The sequence below is a fragment of the Geospiza fortis genome, unplaced genomic scaffold, assembly GCF_000277835.1.
Source record: "Geospiza fortis unplaced genomic scaffold, GeoFor_1.0 scaffold172, whole genome shotgun sequence".
NCBI lineage: Eukaryota > Metazoa > Chordata > Aves > Passeriformes > Thraupidae > Geospiza > Geospiza fortis.
The window spans coordinates 8,867,604-8,884,256 of NW_005054309.1; the positions used below are offsets into that span (position 1 = coordinate 8,867,604).

The window sequence follows — 16,653 nt, forward strand, 5'->3', positions numbered from 1 at the left end:
TTAGGAGTAAATCAATTCTGTGAGCATTATCTGTTTGTGTAGGGGCTTCCCACTGCTAGAAGCAGTGTCTTGTCTGTAGGAGACTCTTAAAGGGATAACTAAAAACTGCTGTAGAACAATAATCACCTAAAAAATTCCCCAGCTTATGAACACGACAACCAGCACCAGGATGAAGGTGAAGATGATGATCAGAATAATGCAAATGAACAGCAGGAAGCAGAACATCAGGCAGAAAATCAGCAGGCTGATGAATCAGTAAGTATGAATTAAGATGCTGAGGGTTGCAGTGTTACTGAAGTGAGAACCCACAGGTCTCGTCTGACATAATTGCACCTTATAGAAATGAGATAAGCAGAGGTCTGCTAGGAAGACAGGCTTGACAGTTGAAAACAGCATCTAAAATCTATTTAAAGGTGTCCTTACTCATTTGGGAAGAAATAAAAGGAAAAAGCTCCCTTGTGGGAAGCAAGGTGTTTATTTCAACATTCCTTTGCTGTGTGCTTTCAGTGGAATAAAGGATTTGGTCTTAGCTGGGACTTGAACAGGTACATCTGGCTTCAAAAATGCCAGCAGTGCCCAGTCAAAATGAGAGGGGATGGGATTTTTCATGCTGTCATTAATTAAAGGCCAGCTCAAGAGCTTCTGTAGCCAGCTGGAGTCAGTACAGAGGTGTGAGGTCCTGAAAGAGGATGTAGGTCAGCACTGACCTGAGCCCTGATACCAACTGCACAGAGACCTGGGGCAGGAGAATCACCCTGGGCCTTGCCCCAAACTCCAGCTTACCTGGAGCTGTCCACATCAAGTGCACCTTCCTTACTCCCCTCCCATTCAGCAAATTAAGTACAGTGAATATTTCTAAGGGATCTTTAACTTGTTGTCTATAAAGATATAAAACTGCTTTAATTGAATGATAAGCAGAAAATGCTCCTTTTCTGCCTGGCAAAGGTGAAAAGTGTTTTGTTTTCTTGTAGACATAGCCAAGGTCAACAGAGCAGGACAGGCTGATAGTGAATGATGCCATCAGCTCTGTGGAGCTGTGAGCATTCAGCTCTTATCTTTGTTCACATGGCCTTATCAGGCACTGTCAGCTGGTCAGCAAACACAGGCTGTGCAGCAGCTCTGGGACAGAATTCTGTGGGTTTCAGCAGACAGGTGCCTGCACCTCTGTCCCTGCTCATGCTGAGGGCTCAGTGAGCCCTGCAGAGAGTCCAGCTGCTCCCTGTGGGGATGGAGCTGGCTCTGACAGCCCATGCTGCTGTTCTTTCCAGGGAAATGCAGCTGGACCATGGGCTAAAAGTATTTAACACTCCCTCCTGTAAATTACAGAAGGCAGCCATGGAAGATGTGAATCCTGCTGATGACCCCAATAATCAGGGAGAGGATGAATTTGAAGAAGCTGAGCAAGAGAGAGAAGAAAACCTGCCTGAGGAGAATGAGAAGCACAAGGAAACGGGTCAGAAACAAGGACATCCAGGAATGGAGGAGCACTTGGTGGTGGGTAAAGGCAAAAGAGGCACCTCTGGGGCTCCTTCAGGAGGCTAAAGCTGCACATTTCAGCTGTGCTGGAGCTGTAAACTCCTCCAGGCTGAGAGAGTCTGAATTTTCATGGCATTGGTCTACAGTGGGGTGATTATTCCATTGTCTTCCTGCTTAGTATGGAAAGTCTTGCTTTATTCTGTGAAGTGATATTTTTTATATTCATCCTGCTATTTTTTAATTGAGGGCAACTTTAAATCACAGAGCTGGGCTCTCACTGCTGCTAATGAATGCACTAAAACTTCTCCTGCCATTATTGTTACTTCAGCTTTACAGAGAGCTTTAGTTCCAGAACAAGAAGCTTTAATCTTCAGCCCTCTGGTTATTAGACAAGCTCATAGATCTGAATTTTTATGTGATCTTTGTGCAGATGGCAGGAAATCCAGACCAGCAGGAGGATAATGTGGATGAACAATACCAGGAAGAGGGAGAAGAGGAGGTAAGAACACAGACCCAAGGCAGGTGTAGGCTCAGGCAGCAGAGCACAGCTCCATTAACACTCTTTGGTGTCTTTTGGACCTGCAGGATGAACCCAAATGACTTTGTTTGACTTTAGCAAACCTGGGAAGTCTTTGCCATTGCTCTGCTGTCCCCTTCTGGATACACTCTGGGTTACTCATACTCTTGTGCTGCAATCCATTAGTCTTCCATGCCACACAGCATTAATTGGGCAATAATTGAAAAGATTAAGCCTTTCACAACACAAGTAAAATTTCCTGGAAACCTCAAGGTCACAGAAAACCTCATTAATCTCTAATCACACAGTGCAGTTCTGAGCAAACTGCTTCCTTGGCCACTTACTCACTCTGTAGCTGTGACTTTGATTTATCTGTGCTCCTCCTGAGCAATCCAAGCTGCAGTTCCTGGAGCTGCTCAGGAAGCTGACAGCACATGGAGCTGGAGCAGAGAGGGAGGGAAGGGACTTTCCCCTTCATGTCATGCTCATTGTGCAGGCACCACCCTGAGCCCCTCAGCAGTACCTGATCAATTCCTATTTCTGCTTCCCACAAAACCCCTTTCAAACAAAGCCCTGGAATTGGCTGCTGTCACTCCCTCATGGGGAGCACTTTGGATTAGCTGGGATGCACTTAGCAAAATGCTGCTGCTCACATCCAAGCAGGACACTGGGAGCTGGGCAGAGCTGGCCTTTGGCAGCTGCTCTTTGGCTTCCAGGAACCATTTATACACATCTCAGAAAGGATGTGCCCACTGTGCTGAGTGGGAGCAGGGAAGAGGCAGCAGGGATTGAGTGAGCAGTTAAGAGAGAAAAGAGATGCTGCAGTGGGGATCAGTTCCTTTAGTGGGTGGACTCGAATATTGCAGTTCAGATCTTTCCCAAAGTGACCCTGGTGTGATGGATGCCTCTGACCCAGCTCACAGGACACTGTTTGGAGCAGACAAGCACAGCAGCACTTCCCAAAAGGAAATCAAGTTCACTCCAAAAGATTCCTCTTTCAAATTTGCACCTAACATGGGAGGTGGGGCATGGAATGGAGGGAGAGCGCTGGCAGAACAAAATGGAATGAGAGATCCAAAAGCTGAATATCAGGGAGACATTCAGCATGACCTGCTCTCTCCAAGGAAGAGATTGTCTGTGAGAATTGTATTTAAAAGTTAGATGCTCTCAGAGGAAGTGAGTTTCCTGACTCTTGGGTGATTATGGCTCTTTTTATCCTCCTTTAACCTCTCCCTGCTCTCTTCTCCCTTCTTTAGAATCTTCATTCTGTAAAAATACCACATAATATCATTCTGTAAAAATATTCTGTAAAAATCTGTGAACATGTGCCCAGTTGTGGCACAGGCCGCTCTTTGAAAGGCAATTAAACCACACAGAACATCTCTTGTGCTTTGCAGGTGCAGGAGGATCTGACTGAAGAGAAGAAGCGAGAGCTGGAGCACAATGCTGAGGAGCCCTATGGGGAAAATGAGGAAACTGTGAGTTCTGTGCAAGGGCTCAGGGACAGGATCAAACCCTGACCACACTGCTCATGGCACAGGGATGTGACATCATAATTGTCCTAGCTTGCTTTGGGCCATAGAGCTGGACATTTCTTGCTGTCCCAACTTCGTTTTGCTCACCCTTCCACCTCTGTGTCAGTTCGTGCTCCCTGCAGGCTTTGGAAAATCTCTTTTTTTCTGTTTCTGCCCATCAGCTCTCACAACTCCAGCTGAAAATCATTTCACTGCCCTAAAATAAGCTATAAGGAAACTGGCACTGCATCTGTTGTAAGTTTGTTTTGTTTTGTTTTCCCCAATCAGGCAGATGAAAAGAATAACAGAGGGACAGACCAAGAGCAAGAAATGCAAGAAGACAACAACCAAAAAGCAATTCATGAAGAAAATTATGAGGAGGAAGAGGAGGAGGAGGAGGAGGAAGGCAGAGGTGTTGCAGCAAAAACTCGCAGACGAGGGGAGATGTAGTTCCTCCCTTCATTTTTCTTTTTCCAGTACACAAATTCCTGTTGTCTTTTTGTTTTTTTAACCAACTTTTTTTAGGGTATTTAATTTCAAAAAAAGAAAAAAGAAAAGCTTGTGTTTTCCACTTTTTACTTTTCTATTAGGTGCTGTCCTGTGTTTATATGAATGCAGTATTTTGATACTCTAGATTAGGATTTCTTTTCTATCCAGGCTGTACATAACCAGACATCCTCTAGGTTGGATTTTTTGTAACTCTGGGCACGGTTTATAGAGGCCATTTTGGATACACTTTCACCTTGTCCAGGCCTGACAGAATGTTTGGTGTCATGTCAGGTGCACTCACCACTGAGGGAATATTCCTAGTGCCTAAATCCAGGTGACTTCAGTCACTCCAGCTCGTTGTCTTCCATGGATTTATTCTGACTAAGGGCTGCAAATTCCTTGTAACCTCACAAAGCCAAGCACAGGCTGTGCCCTTTGCAGGACCAGGCCTTTTCTAGGTGCAGAACAGTTATAAAATATGCAAATTTTACAAGCCTTCAGAATGCAGCCAAGTTGCCAGCTGTTAATTTTGGCAGCTGTTTAGATAGGGTTCAATTATGCATTTATTTTAATGAGCATTCCCAGGTACTTCAATTACAGGCAGTACCTGGCTGCTCATGCAAATGGGGCTGTGCTGAGAGGAGCTGGGAGCTGAAAACCAATTTAGACTTAGAGCTCCATTATGCCAAGTCAAAACACTACAGGTGTTGCAGGGATGAAGATTTACAGCAGCAGCAGCAATCTCCTTGTCCTCATTAATATATAAAATATTTGACCAGAACCAGAATGATGTTGCCTCAGTGCCATGTTTCCTGGAGGGTGTGGTAGCTGAGCTGACACAGTTGGTGCAAGATGCTGAACTTAAGGCCTTTACCTTCTTTTTCCTTATTTATTTACAAAAATCTGCTGGAAGGATTTCTGTGTGCCCCAGGGTGAGCCTCAGACTCGAGCCAAAGCCCACAGAAGTTGTTTAGCAAACATCTCCAGCACTGCATGCTGAAACCTGGGGAGGGGAGGGGGGGAAATGACACAAGAATTGTGCCTTGGTGTGGGCTACCCTGAACATAATCCCAGTGCATGAATTATACAATATTTGTATTGGTACAGACACTAGTTATTTAATATATGTTAGAGGAGAATGGGAATCTGGATTTCCCAGGCTATGCCCCATTGCTGGAAATGAGGCACAGGGGAGCTCCCCATCAAAGGCTGTGTTAATATATAAAGAGAGGGAGTGGGGGTTTTTCCCTTTGGGGTTTTTTTTTTAATAATGATGCATAGCAATGTTTTCAGTTCAATTTTTTATATGAATGTAATTTAATTCATTTTTCTACTAACTTGATTATATTATGTTTTATAGTTGGTTTCCATTCATTGCAATTTTCTTAATTGTCCCAGATCCCGTGCTTCTGTTTCATAGGAAGATTTTTGTCAGTGAGTATTTTGGGTTTTCTAGTTACCATAAATCAGATTTACCTTATGTATAAAAAAAAGTTTACATGAGACTGTAAAATGTATAATATGTACATAATCTTCAGAATACAATTATTTTGGTAAATTGGCCTGTATTTTTAATGTCATGGTTGCAGTATTTAATTATTTGAGGCATAATAAAACTTGACTGCAGTCAATAAACTAGAACGTAGTTACTGATCTTTCACATGCTGAGGGTTTGTGTCAGTTTTCCTCATGATGTGTTTGGATTTCATTTTAATACAGGAAGCAGGGGAAGGGATGGAGCCCTGGCAGCATTTTCAGGGAAGTGGAATATTTTTATTAATGATATTCCCACCTCTGTGCCTGACAAGGGTCAGAGTGCCAGAGGACCATGGGGTAGCTGAGCTGCTCCTCATTGCCACAGGATCCCTGGAATTCAGGGAATGCCAAATCAAGAATTTAGTGAGTGTCAGTGACCTAAAACCAAGTGGAGCTGGGCCACAGCCCCAGCCCTGGGGCAGAGGATGAACAGCACAAGGGGTGCTCAGCTGAGTTTTCCAGCTCAGAGTGTGACCCCAGGGTGATGCTCTGCTTTAGGACCAGCCAGAGGGGAACCTGGAATTTTAAGGGAGAAGTTTCATCACTTTGGGATTTGGCAGCAACAGGCCTGGCAGGGACTCATTAAAATATACATCATGTGTGTGTATATATATATATATATGTATAATATGTAATTTATGTGTATATTATACATCTGTAATAGGTATACTATGTCATATGTATATATATAATATAAATATGTATGTATAATATATATGTGTATATATATACACATATATATTATACATACATATTTATATTATATATATACATATGACATAGTATACCTATTACAGATGTATAATATACACATAAATTACATATTATACATATATATATATATATAATGGGTACAAATTGGAAGAGGGAGAATTTAGGCTGGTTATTAAAAGAAATCTTCACTGTGAGGGTAGTTAGGAACAGGAACAGGTGTCCCAGGGGGGCTGTGGATTCCCCATCCCTGGAAGTGCCCAAGGCCAGGTTGGATAAGACCTTGAGTACCCTGGACAGTGGAAGGTGTCCCTGCCCATGGCAGGGGGGGGGACTGGATGAGCTTTAAGGTCCCTTCCAACCCAAACCATCCTGGAATTCTACATCTGTGAGTACACAGATACACAGAAATATCTATTACACAAAGCAATTTGTGCAGAATTGTATTCACCTGAGCCTTGGGCTCCAGGCTCTTGTAGCTGAGCTCAGTTCTGAGCTTCCAGACTCTCCAAGCCAGACCTCTGAATATCTGTATCCCACTGACCTCCTTCCCTGAGGAACAGCAGCATTATGTGGCACAGAAGAGCCAACTGCACTCCTTGGGCCGCCAAATGCTCTAGGAAACAAAGGCAAACTGGAAATGGAAATGTTCCCCTCCCTGCTCTGTGCCATGCCAGATGGCCACGTTAATGCATCGATTTGGTTGTAAAAGGAAGGGATGTGGTGCAATAATGAAAAATACTGAGATGCTTCCAACCTCAAAATCAATATTTTGATGAGTTTTAAAATAAATTTGTTGAAAATAATGCTGTGATTTGAAGAAAGTCTTTGTGGAAGTGTTATAATTCACAGTGACAGATCTGCAAAGCCTCAATCCATGTTGTTCCTGAAGAGACAGATTTATTCTGGAGAAAGTTTAAAATTAGAATATTGGAAAATTTTTCAGCAGTCTCAAAATTGGGAAGTTGCTCAGAATGAAGTTTCTCAGTGGTGTTTTTGTACAGAGCTTCAGGAACCCAACCAGGAAACCTCTAAAGCCCAAAACCCTGAGTTCCTGTGGATGATTTGGGGGCTGTGCTGCAAAGCAAGGGGACTCAGTGCAAGGATGAGGGAAGAGCAGGCAATAACTTCCCACGTGGATTTGGGCTGTTCTGTAATGAGCAGCTCTCCAGGTTGTTCTGCATGGTGGCTCCACACTGTCAGACATCCCCCTCAGGGCTTGTCCTCACAGCAAACATCATTAAATTTGCAGTTTACCTCAGTGCCTGCTGCATTCCCCATCCAAAGCTTCCTGTCAGATTGCCTCCAAGAAACCCCTGCTCCAGCCCTGCCTGAATGCAGCACAATGCCCAGTTCTGGCCTTTCTCCCCCTGATTTATTCCTCCTGATGCCTTGTGCAGGCTGCCCTGGAGCAGAGGCTGGGCAGAGTCCCAGAATGAAGCAGGGATTTATCCAAAGGATCTCCTCCATGGATCCACCTTGGGCAGCACAAGAGCCCAGCCAGGGCTGCACCCAAGATGAACCAAAATGGCCCCAAAATGCACGAGCGCTCCCGGGGTCTCTCCCTGGGATCAGTTCTGCTCCATTTGCACCTTGCAGTTCATTGTCCCATCCCAGCTTTAGCCCCTGCAGTCCCACCCTGCTTGTTTTTCTCTCTCCAGCCACCGGTGTTTGTGCTCTGGGGCTGAGATTTGGATCATTTGTCCTTGGTGCCCAGCTGGAGCAGGAATTGTTTGGTGTCCCTGCTCTGTGCACAGAGCTCACCATCCCATAATGTGAACCCAGACCCACACACTAAAGCAGCACAGAATCTGAAAAAGACAAAAGCCAAACCTGAGGCATCACTCCCACTCAGCTCTCCTGCCTTCAGCAGTTCTGGCTTTCCAGAGCTTCACGTGCATCCCCATGAATGGCACTGACACCTCAGGCCTTCCCCTTGTCACTAAAATCTGCTTTTTTGAGCCCCTTGCACTGAAGCCTTTGCAGTGACATCCCCATTAAATTAACCCCAGCTCCACACCTGATCTGCATCACAGGAATTACCCTCAGTGTCCTGAGGAGAGAAGGGAGGGGGCATTTCCATCTTGCAAAGGTTTCCCAGCTCAAGGTATTAAATGTTACAGATGAGGAGATTATTTGACATTCCTCTGTATCTTAGGAAACTGCTGAAGATTCATGAATATTTCAAAGAGCCCTGGCTTTCCAGAAAGGTGCCTTAAATCTCTTTGGTGTGCAACAGATGTGGTGTTTTTCATTGCAGGTACAGCATCACAGATTAAGCTCTAGGTTGGGTTGCTGGTATTTTATGCAGCAGAGGACAAAACAATTAAATAAAAATCAATTTTCCCTTCCTGGGCAATCCCACAACTGCCAATTCTGTTGGTGAATAACCTGATCTGGGATTTGCTTATCCCACATCTCCTCTCTCTGATCCCAGCAGCTGGGAACGTGATGCAGGATGAAGTGATGCAGGCTGATCCTCATTCTTGCACTGAGTCCCTTTGCTTTGCAACACAGCCCCCAAATCATCCACAGGAACTCAGGGTTTTGGGCTTTGGAGATCTCCTGGTTGAGTTCCTGAAGCTCTGTACAAAAACATCAGTGAGAAGTTTCATTCTGAGAAACTCCCAATTTTGCTCAAGGTGCCTCCTGTGGGGAGCAGCATCCAGGCTGGGTGAAAGCACAGATTCAGCTTCCAGATTTGTTCCCTTGTCTCCATAAAGCTGCAGTTTGCCTTCTGATGGTGTTTTCTTGGGATAATTGTTCCCAGACCCAAAGGAGCTGCCTCCAGGTCAGGTTCAGGGGAGCTCAGAAGCCTCTGCCTGTTTGTGCTGATGATCCCTCACACCCCTCTGGTGTGCAAAGTGGGGTTTGGAGCCCCCTCCTGACCTCCAAAACCCACAAAACTCATCTCAGAGAATGCAGGCAAGGAAAGCACAGGAGAAACAATGAAATAAGGGTTCAGCTTTGCAGGAAGAGCTTGGTATGTTTAGTTCCTCATGGGTAGGGATGGAAAGGCTATGCTCATTTTGTGTTACCAGGCTCACACCCAATAACTGAGCCAATCCTTGCAGGGCAGCACCCCAGCTCCTTAGCAGGGTGGGCATTGCAAATCAGGGAATTTCCCCCATTCCTGACAGGATTTGAGCCCATTTGGGCACCATCTCCTGCAAATTGTGACCGTGTTCACAGGGGTTCTTGGATGAGGGAAGAGACAAGGATCTGACTCCATGTTTCAGAAGGCTTGATTTGTTATTTTATGATATATATTACATTAAAACTATACTAAAAGAATAGAAGAAAAGGTTTCATCAGGAGGCTAGCTAAGCTTAGACTCAGAAAGAATGATTACAAAGCTTCTGTCTCAGACAGAGAGTCTGAGCCAGCCAGACTGTGATTGGCCATTAATTACAAACATCCAACATGGGCGAACACAGATGCACCTGTTGCATTCCACAGCAGCAGATAACCACTGCTCACATTTTGTTCCTGAGGCCTCTCAGCTTCTCAGGAGGAAAAATCCTAAGGAAAGGATTTTTCATGAAAAGATGTCTGCGACAGCAAATGGATTTCTGGATCACCCCCAGCGTCCAAACCCCTGAAATGTGCCCAGGAGGTGACAGCTCCTTCCTTCCCCACCCTCCCCAGCAGGCAGCAGCACTGGCAGCCCAGAAATGCAATAGCTAATAAGAGGATTAAGTGGAGGAATTCTGGTTAATATTGCATCAGCAGTGGCAGATCCTTCCCTGCCTGTCCCAGCTCCCTCACAGGATACAATGTCCACGCTTGTAAGGGAAGCTCATTGACATCTGAGCAGCCAATAAATCTGTTCTTGGTTTTTAATGACCCCAAGAGCTGTTTCCACACGCTCACATCATCTTACCAACAATTTACCCTCATTAATTAATTAGTTCCTTTAGGGCCTGTTAAACCCCACAACCTGCTTTAGCTGCTTTGCAACAATTCTCATCTAATTGTGAACCAGGGCTCAGGGCAGAGCAGGGTTAAACCTCACCAGCACAAACAGAGCTATGCAAAACCAGAGAGGCAGACACAGGAGGTTGTTCTGAGCACAAAAACAGCAATAAAAACCTTCTCAAAGCACCCAGGAGTCACAGGGGGATGGAGAACAGCTGCTGTGAGGAAAGGCTGGAAAAGAGTGTGGGTCACCCAGTTGTGACCTTCCAGTACCTGAAGGGAGCTCCAGGGACTGTTTGGGAGGGACTGGAGCGCCAGGACCAGGGGAATGGCTTCAAACTGACAGAGAGTGAGGTTAGAGGAGATATTGGGAGGAAATTCTTCCCTATGAGGGGGTGAGAGACTGGCACAGGGTGCCCAGAGCAGCTGTGGCTGCCCCTGGAAGTGTCCATGGCCAGGTTGGACAGGGCTTGGAGCAGCCTGGGATGGTGGAAAGTTTTGGAACTGAATGATTTTTAATGTCTCCTCTAACCCAAACCATTTTGTGATTCTACAGCTTGGAATAAGTGGGTTTGATTCCTCTGTTGCTAAATCCTGCACGTGACATTTGCAATAATTTCCCCTTCTGTGCCTGAGTTTTCTGCCTGTGTAAACAGGGAGGACAGTCCTCTGTTATCATATTAGGCCTTGATCAATAAGAATGTATTAAAGATTCATCCATAGGTGTATTAAAGCATCCATGCCATGCTAATGTCTCCCATTTAAATACTATAAAAAGCTCAGTGGGCTCTTGACTGAGCCATTAAGTGAACGATGGGCAAATTGGAAATGTCCAAGTAAAAAAAAAGGAGCAGAATTACACTGTGCTATGAAACACCAGGCAGCTCCCATAAAAATCAATGGCACTGCATAGCAGTAAATTGCAGGGGAGATGAGCTTTATTTCATGGCTCATAAGTGAGCATGAATCTCTAACAACCTGTCAGCCCTGACAGCTGTGCCTCTGCGAGGAGCTGCAGTTTTGGGAGCTGCTCCTGTGGGCAGCATTGCTCTCCAAGAGGGAGAATCACCCAGGGGAAGGGATGTCCCCACAAGGTTTCCGTGCACTCTGGGGTGGCACAAAGCCTCTCAAGCCTCGCCCCCCTGAGGTCTGAGCTGTGCAAACACTCCTTTTGAATAGTTGGGTTTGTTTCTGGGTGTTCTGTTCTACCTCCAGCTTCGTGCAGACAAGTTATTCCTTAATAATGCTATGGCTGCATCTTAGGGAGGGAAAGAAAAGAAAAAGGAAAAAAAAGGAAAAGGAAAGAAAAAGGAAAGAAAAAGGAAAGGAAAAGGAAAGGAAAAGGAAAAGGAAAAGGAAAGAAGCCAGCCTGAAAAAATGGCACAAAAACCTGTGACAAGGCTACAGAAGGGAGCAGGAGAAGGGTTCCCACCTTGAAATGTTGTCCTGCTCCAGAGCAGGGAGCTGCAGGGTTTGCTGGCTGGGTTTGTGGCAGGGACATTGCCCACAGCTGGCAGTCACCAAATCAGCCTGGCAGCAGCTGTGGGGCTAAAAACCCATCAGGAGGAGCAGGGCCAGGGCTCACAGGGGGCTTTGGGGAGGTGGGGATGGTCTGAGGCACTGCAGGTCGCAGTGCAGGATGTCCTGCAGACAGGAACAGCTTTGCTGCTCCCTGGCAGGACCTTGCCCCAGCCTGGAGTGCCACAAACACAGCAAGTGCCAATAAATGCTCTCCTTTCCCCACTGAACTGGTTCTGCACAGTGCCAGCTCCAGAGCCAACAACAGGAGCCAGCAGGGGATGTGCACACATCAGCACCTTGCGGCCTTACCTGCAGATAAAGGTCAATGGGAACAACAGATAAAAATCAAAGAAGTGACATGAATCCCTGAGGTTATGGGGAAAAAATCCCTCCATTTTAACCACTGCCCCCTACTCCATCACACACCCTTTTATCTGACAGTGAAAAGCAGGAACTGCCACAACACTGAGCCTAAAACACTTTATTTTCCCTCCAGGCAGGTTCTTCACCTTATCCTGTCCCAGACACTGCCCTTGCCTTCAGATCCCCCCTCAAGCTGCCAATCTCCTCACACAACCCAGGGAGGCACTTCCAGCTCTCTCAGCCTCATCTTTCAGCTATTTCCCTTTTCCACAGTGTTTTAGTTCCCCTGATGATTTCTTATTATCCTCCAAAAGGCCTTTGAATCTGTTTTGCCAACCCACCCAGCACAATAAATTATCAGGAATTAAATTAGCTATCAAAGGGCTAATAGACTCGTTCCTTCAGGGGCTAAATTAGTTATAGCAAACTTTATCTGGAAGGGGGAAGGTTTAAAAATGTATTCTTCCAACAGGTTTTAGTCCTTATTATACACTCTGAAGCTTATCTGCAGCAGCCACTCAAGGGACCACAAGAATCAGCTGCTCAGCACAGATGGCCTTGCACTAAAGGTCAAAGAAAAGAGCATGAAAAACGTGGAAATACTTTCTGACTCCATTTCCTGCTGGCTGGAGTTACCTTTGTGGAGAGGTTTCACTGCCTTTGAAATGCTTCCTCAGTGCTGCTCCTGCAATTTCATTGTGCAAGAATTTTGTTCCCATTGTTTGGCTTTGCTTTGTGCTTTGAGCAGGATTTCTGTTATCTCTCAAGAAAGCAAAATATATTTGCTTAATTGTGAAAGGATTAGGGGCTGAGACACTGTGTAATGTTAAAGCAGCACAGACTCTCCATCATACAATAAAAACTTAGCAACAAAAGCCCTCAAGAACTGATTATGAGAGCAATTTTCCCCTGTATATAACAGCCTGATCCCCTCTGGCAGCTGAGGAGATGAAAAAGCTGTACAGGACATTATTCCTGCAAAATGGGAAAATGCTGGGTAAATGAATACCTGCTGAGTAAAGTTCATGAAGTGGTACCTGAGCAAAGCAGGGTCTGCCATTCCTGGGACAGAGCAGCCCCAATGCTGCTCCCAGAGCCCAGCCCTGCACTGCACAGGGATTTCCAGCACACCCATGGGGATGGAGGGGATGTGGAGGCAGATCCTGGTGGAACTGGCACTGCCCCAATGCCCTGGAGCAGAGGCTGGGCAGAGGCCCAGAATAAAGCAGGGATTTATCCAAAGGATCTCCTCCATGGATCCACCTTGGGCAGCACAAGAGCCCAGCCAGGGCTGCACCCAGGATGAACCAAAATGGCCCCAAAATGCACGAGCGCTCCCGGGGTCTCTCCCTGGGATCAGTTCTGCTCCATTTGCACCTTGCAGTTCATTGTCCCATTCCAGCTTTAGCCCCTGCAGTCCCACCCTGCTTGTTTTTCTCTCTCCAGCCCACGGTGTTTGTGCTCTTGGGCTGAGATTTGGGTCATTTGTCCTTGGTGCCCAGCTGGAGCAGGAATTGTTTTGTCTCCCTGCTCTGTGCACAGAGCTCACCATCCCCTCATGTGAAGCCCAGACCCACACACTAAAGCAGCACAGAATGTGAAAAATACAAAAGCCAAACTCTGAGGCACCAACTGAGCATTGCTGAGCTGCAGCAGTTTGTGGGGCAGTCTGGGCACCTTTGGGTGCAGGATCTCCCCTTACCTGAGGCTGGTCCAGAAGGATCCATCCCAACCTGACCTGTCCAAGGTGGGGCCCATCCTGTCCATCCATGCAGCAGCACTGAGTTACCCCCACCTGACCACCACAATAATTTCCAGCAACACCTGGGAGAGGAGCTGAACAACAAGGAGTGATGCCTGTGAGAGCCCAGGCAGCTCCTGGGGCTCCCTGATATTTTCCCTCCCAAACCAGGCTCTGCAAATATCCACTGGGCTCCAGCTCAAGGTGAAACTATAGGTGGGAAACTTGAATTTCCTAATTCTCAGGAAGAAATGGTGAAACAGTGCCCAGCAGAAACAGCCTGGGAGGGATGTGTGGGGTGCTCTGAGTGTGCTCAGCCCCACAGAGAATTTTGGGAGTCTCCCTGCACAGAACCAGCCCATTGTGGCTCTAAAAGAGAACTTTAACATGAACATCTAGGCAATTTGAAGGAGCTCCATAATAAGGGGATGTTATCCTTTTAGAAATCCTATGAATTGGAATTCTTTGAGGCCTGCAGGAAGCACTGGAGAATAATCTGCACAACCCAAAAAATTAGCACAAAGAGGAAAAAAGGCACTTTAAAGCCAAGACCCAGTGCCAGCTGCCTCAGGTGGGCTCTTTCAGGCGTGCTGGGTACAACTTTCAGCAAAAACTCAACAACCAAGAGACCCAGAAAGGCTTAAGGAAGAAAGAGTGGCAAATTGCAGCTGGTTATTATTGTCAAAAAGTTCAGTGTTTCTCTGTGAAATCTGTGTTTCTTTTGGCTGCAGCTCATCCCACTGAATAAAATAGGGGTTTTTTTTCCCCCTAATTCATTTGAACTTCTGGCAGCTGCACTGGAGCTGATTGGCCAGGGTTTTGTGGCTGCTCTGCTCTCTCCAGTGCTCATTGTTGGATAGTTCAGGTCATGTTATTTCACCCCAGGCAATATTAATGGCAGTGGCAGCTCCCAGGGCTCAGACAGATCCATCAAACAGATGAGCCCCTAATTCTGTGAATGCCTCCTCTTCCAATCAATGGGGTTTGCTCAAACAGCGAAATGAAGGAAAGGAGGCTCCAGGGTGAGGTGGTCAGTAGGGATAAGGGGTCAGTGAGGTGGTCACTAAGGTCAGGTGGTCAGTAAGGGTCAGGTGGTCAGTCAGGCAGGTTCTTCAGGCTCTGTTTTCCCTCTGCTCCAGCTCCCTGCCTCATTTCCAAAACCACAGTGTTCTCTCACACATATCTTCAGCTGAAAATGAAATATTTAATCCTTTGTGTTCAACCTTCCACTCCCAGACACGACAGGGGTTCCTTATAATGATAATGAGTTATAGGGTGTCTGGATTCATGTCTAGACCTGAACTAGATCACCACCCTCAGCCCACAGAAAGCTTTCACATTGTCATGTTGTTCTTATCCCCTCCCCAGCATCTGGAGCAGTTTGCCATGGGCACACACAATGTTCTGTTGCCCTGCCCAAAGCCCTGGCTGTGTTGCTGTTTCTGTGCAAACCACACCACCTCTCTCTGAACCTGTGAAAGCTCTGAAAGCTCTTTGCTGTGTGTTGTTGTTGAGTTTCCCTCCTGATCCTGGGGTGTGTTTATGGAGGGGTTTGCAGTGCCTGCTCTGCTCCCAGTGCTGGGGTAAATCCCACTGCCCGGATCTGCTGATCCAGCCCTGTGAGCCCTGCTCTGCTTCCCCAAATTTCAAGATTTCCTGAGGCTGACCATCAAGCTGACACCTCTTTGCAGCGCTCCACTGCCTGTCCCAGCTGTAGAAAATCCTCTGAGCCAGATCCCGTAGCACATTTAAAATCTGATTTCATTCGTGCAATATTTTGATCCCCTGTTTTGGCTGCTGGGCTGTGGGAGAGGCAAGGGCAGCCCTAAGGGAGAGCCTGGAAACTCCCCAAGCTGCTGATTTCCCTTGCCTGGGTGCAGCACAGATGTTGAACAGAGCTGCTGTGACCTCTGTGCTCCAAGCCCTGGCACGGCAGAGCCCTGCAGGGCTGAGCTCTCCTTCATCCCCAGCTGAGCCCACCTGAGCTGCCCTGCAGCCAGCACACAGCAGAGAATTTATTGGCTGCCTCTGGAATGAGGCAATTCCCTTAATTGGGCTCTGCCACTCTCCCCCTGCACTGTTGGTGGCACAGCTATTTGTGTGCTGGTTGGGAAAAAAAAACCCAAAGATTGGACAGCAAATCAATCAAAGGCAAGGACAGAGACCTCTCAGAGATAATTGCATCCAGAAACCCAAATCCCTGTCAGGTCTCTCCCTCCTGTGGTTTGCTTTGAGGAGCCTCTATTAAGCACCAGGACATCCCCAAACAATGCCAGCAGAGACAAAAAAACTCCTTTCCTCTTCATGATTTCCCTCCCCAGTGCTCTCTGGCCACACCAAACTCCAAAGGAAGATCTTTTTTAATCATTAGGGTCAAAATGGTTGGGGTGGCTCAGCTTTTCCCATGTACAAAGCTCATTAAAGAGCACTTGGACATTGGTGGGGCTTTTTATTAATTTGTTTTCCTTTTCTTTGGGTGTTCATCCCTTGTGTCATTTCCCACAATGAGCTTGGGGTCTGAGCTTGGATATGTTCTAATTAAATGCAGTGAGAGTCAATAATTGTGAGTTGTTGTTGACACAGAGCTCCTAGATGAGAAAATCACACACTATTTTTAATAATAAACTTAAAAATTGCTATTAATAAATAATAACAATTAATTTTAATAATAAATTTATTAAACCCATTATATCCAGTATAACATTATGTCTTATTTACATATCCATACCCATACTTACTTGGTACCATAAATGCACTCAAAAATATTTTATTTCTGTTTCAATGTCTCTTTGACCAGTAAAAAAAAAATAGATCTTCCATAAGCAGGATTTACAGTCTCTTTTAAGCAAGGTGGTTGTAGCACAGTT

The 16,653-nt window shown here is 46.1% G+C and overlaps 1 protein-coding gene across 3 annotated transcripts in view; it reads left to right on the forward strand.

The window, feature by feature from the left end:
* Positions 1–5,631, forward strand: part of GOLIM4 (golgi integral membrane protein 4) — a 29,127-nt gene extending 23,496 nt beyond the window's left edge. For all 3 annotated transcript variants that reach the window (XM_005419044.2, XM_031055470.1, XM_031055469.1), the window contains 5 exons: positions 143–255; positions 1,327–1,494; positions 1,907–1,975; positions 3,391–3,471; positions 3,796–5,631. In XM_005419044.2, the coding sequence (XP_005419101.1) occupies positions 143–255; positions 1,327–1,494; positions 1,907–1,975; positions 3,391–3,471; positions 3,796–3,957 (593 nt within the window). In that variant the 3' untranslated portion in view covers positions 3,958–5,631. The remainder of the gene's footprint in view (positions 1–142; positions 256–1,326; positions 1,495–1,906; positions 1,976–3,390; positions 3,472–3,795) is intronic.
* The last annotated feature ends 11,022 nt before the right edge of the window (positions 5,632–16,653 follow it).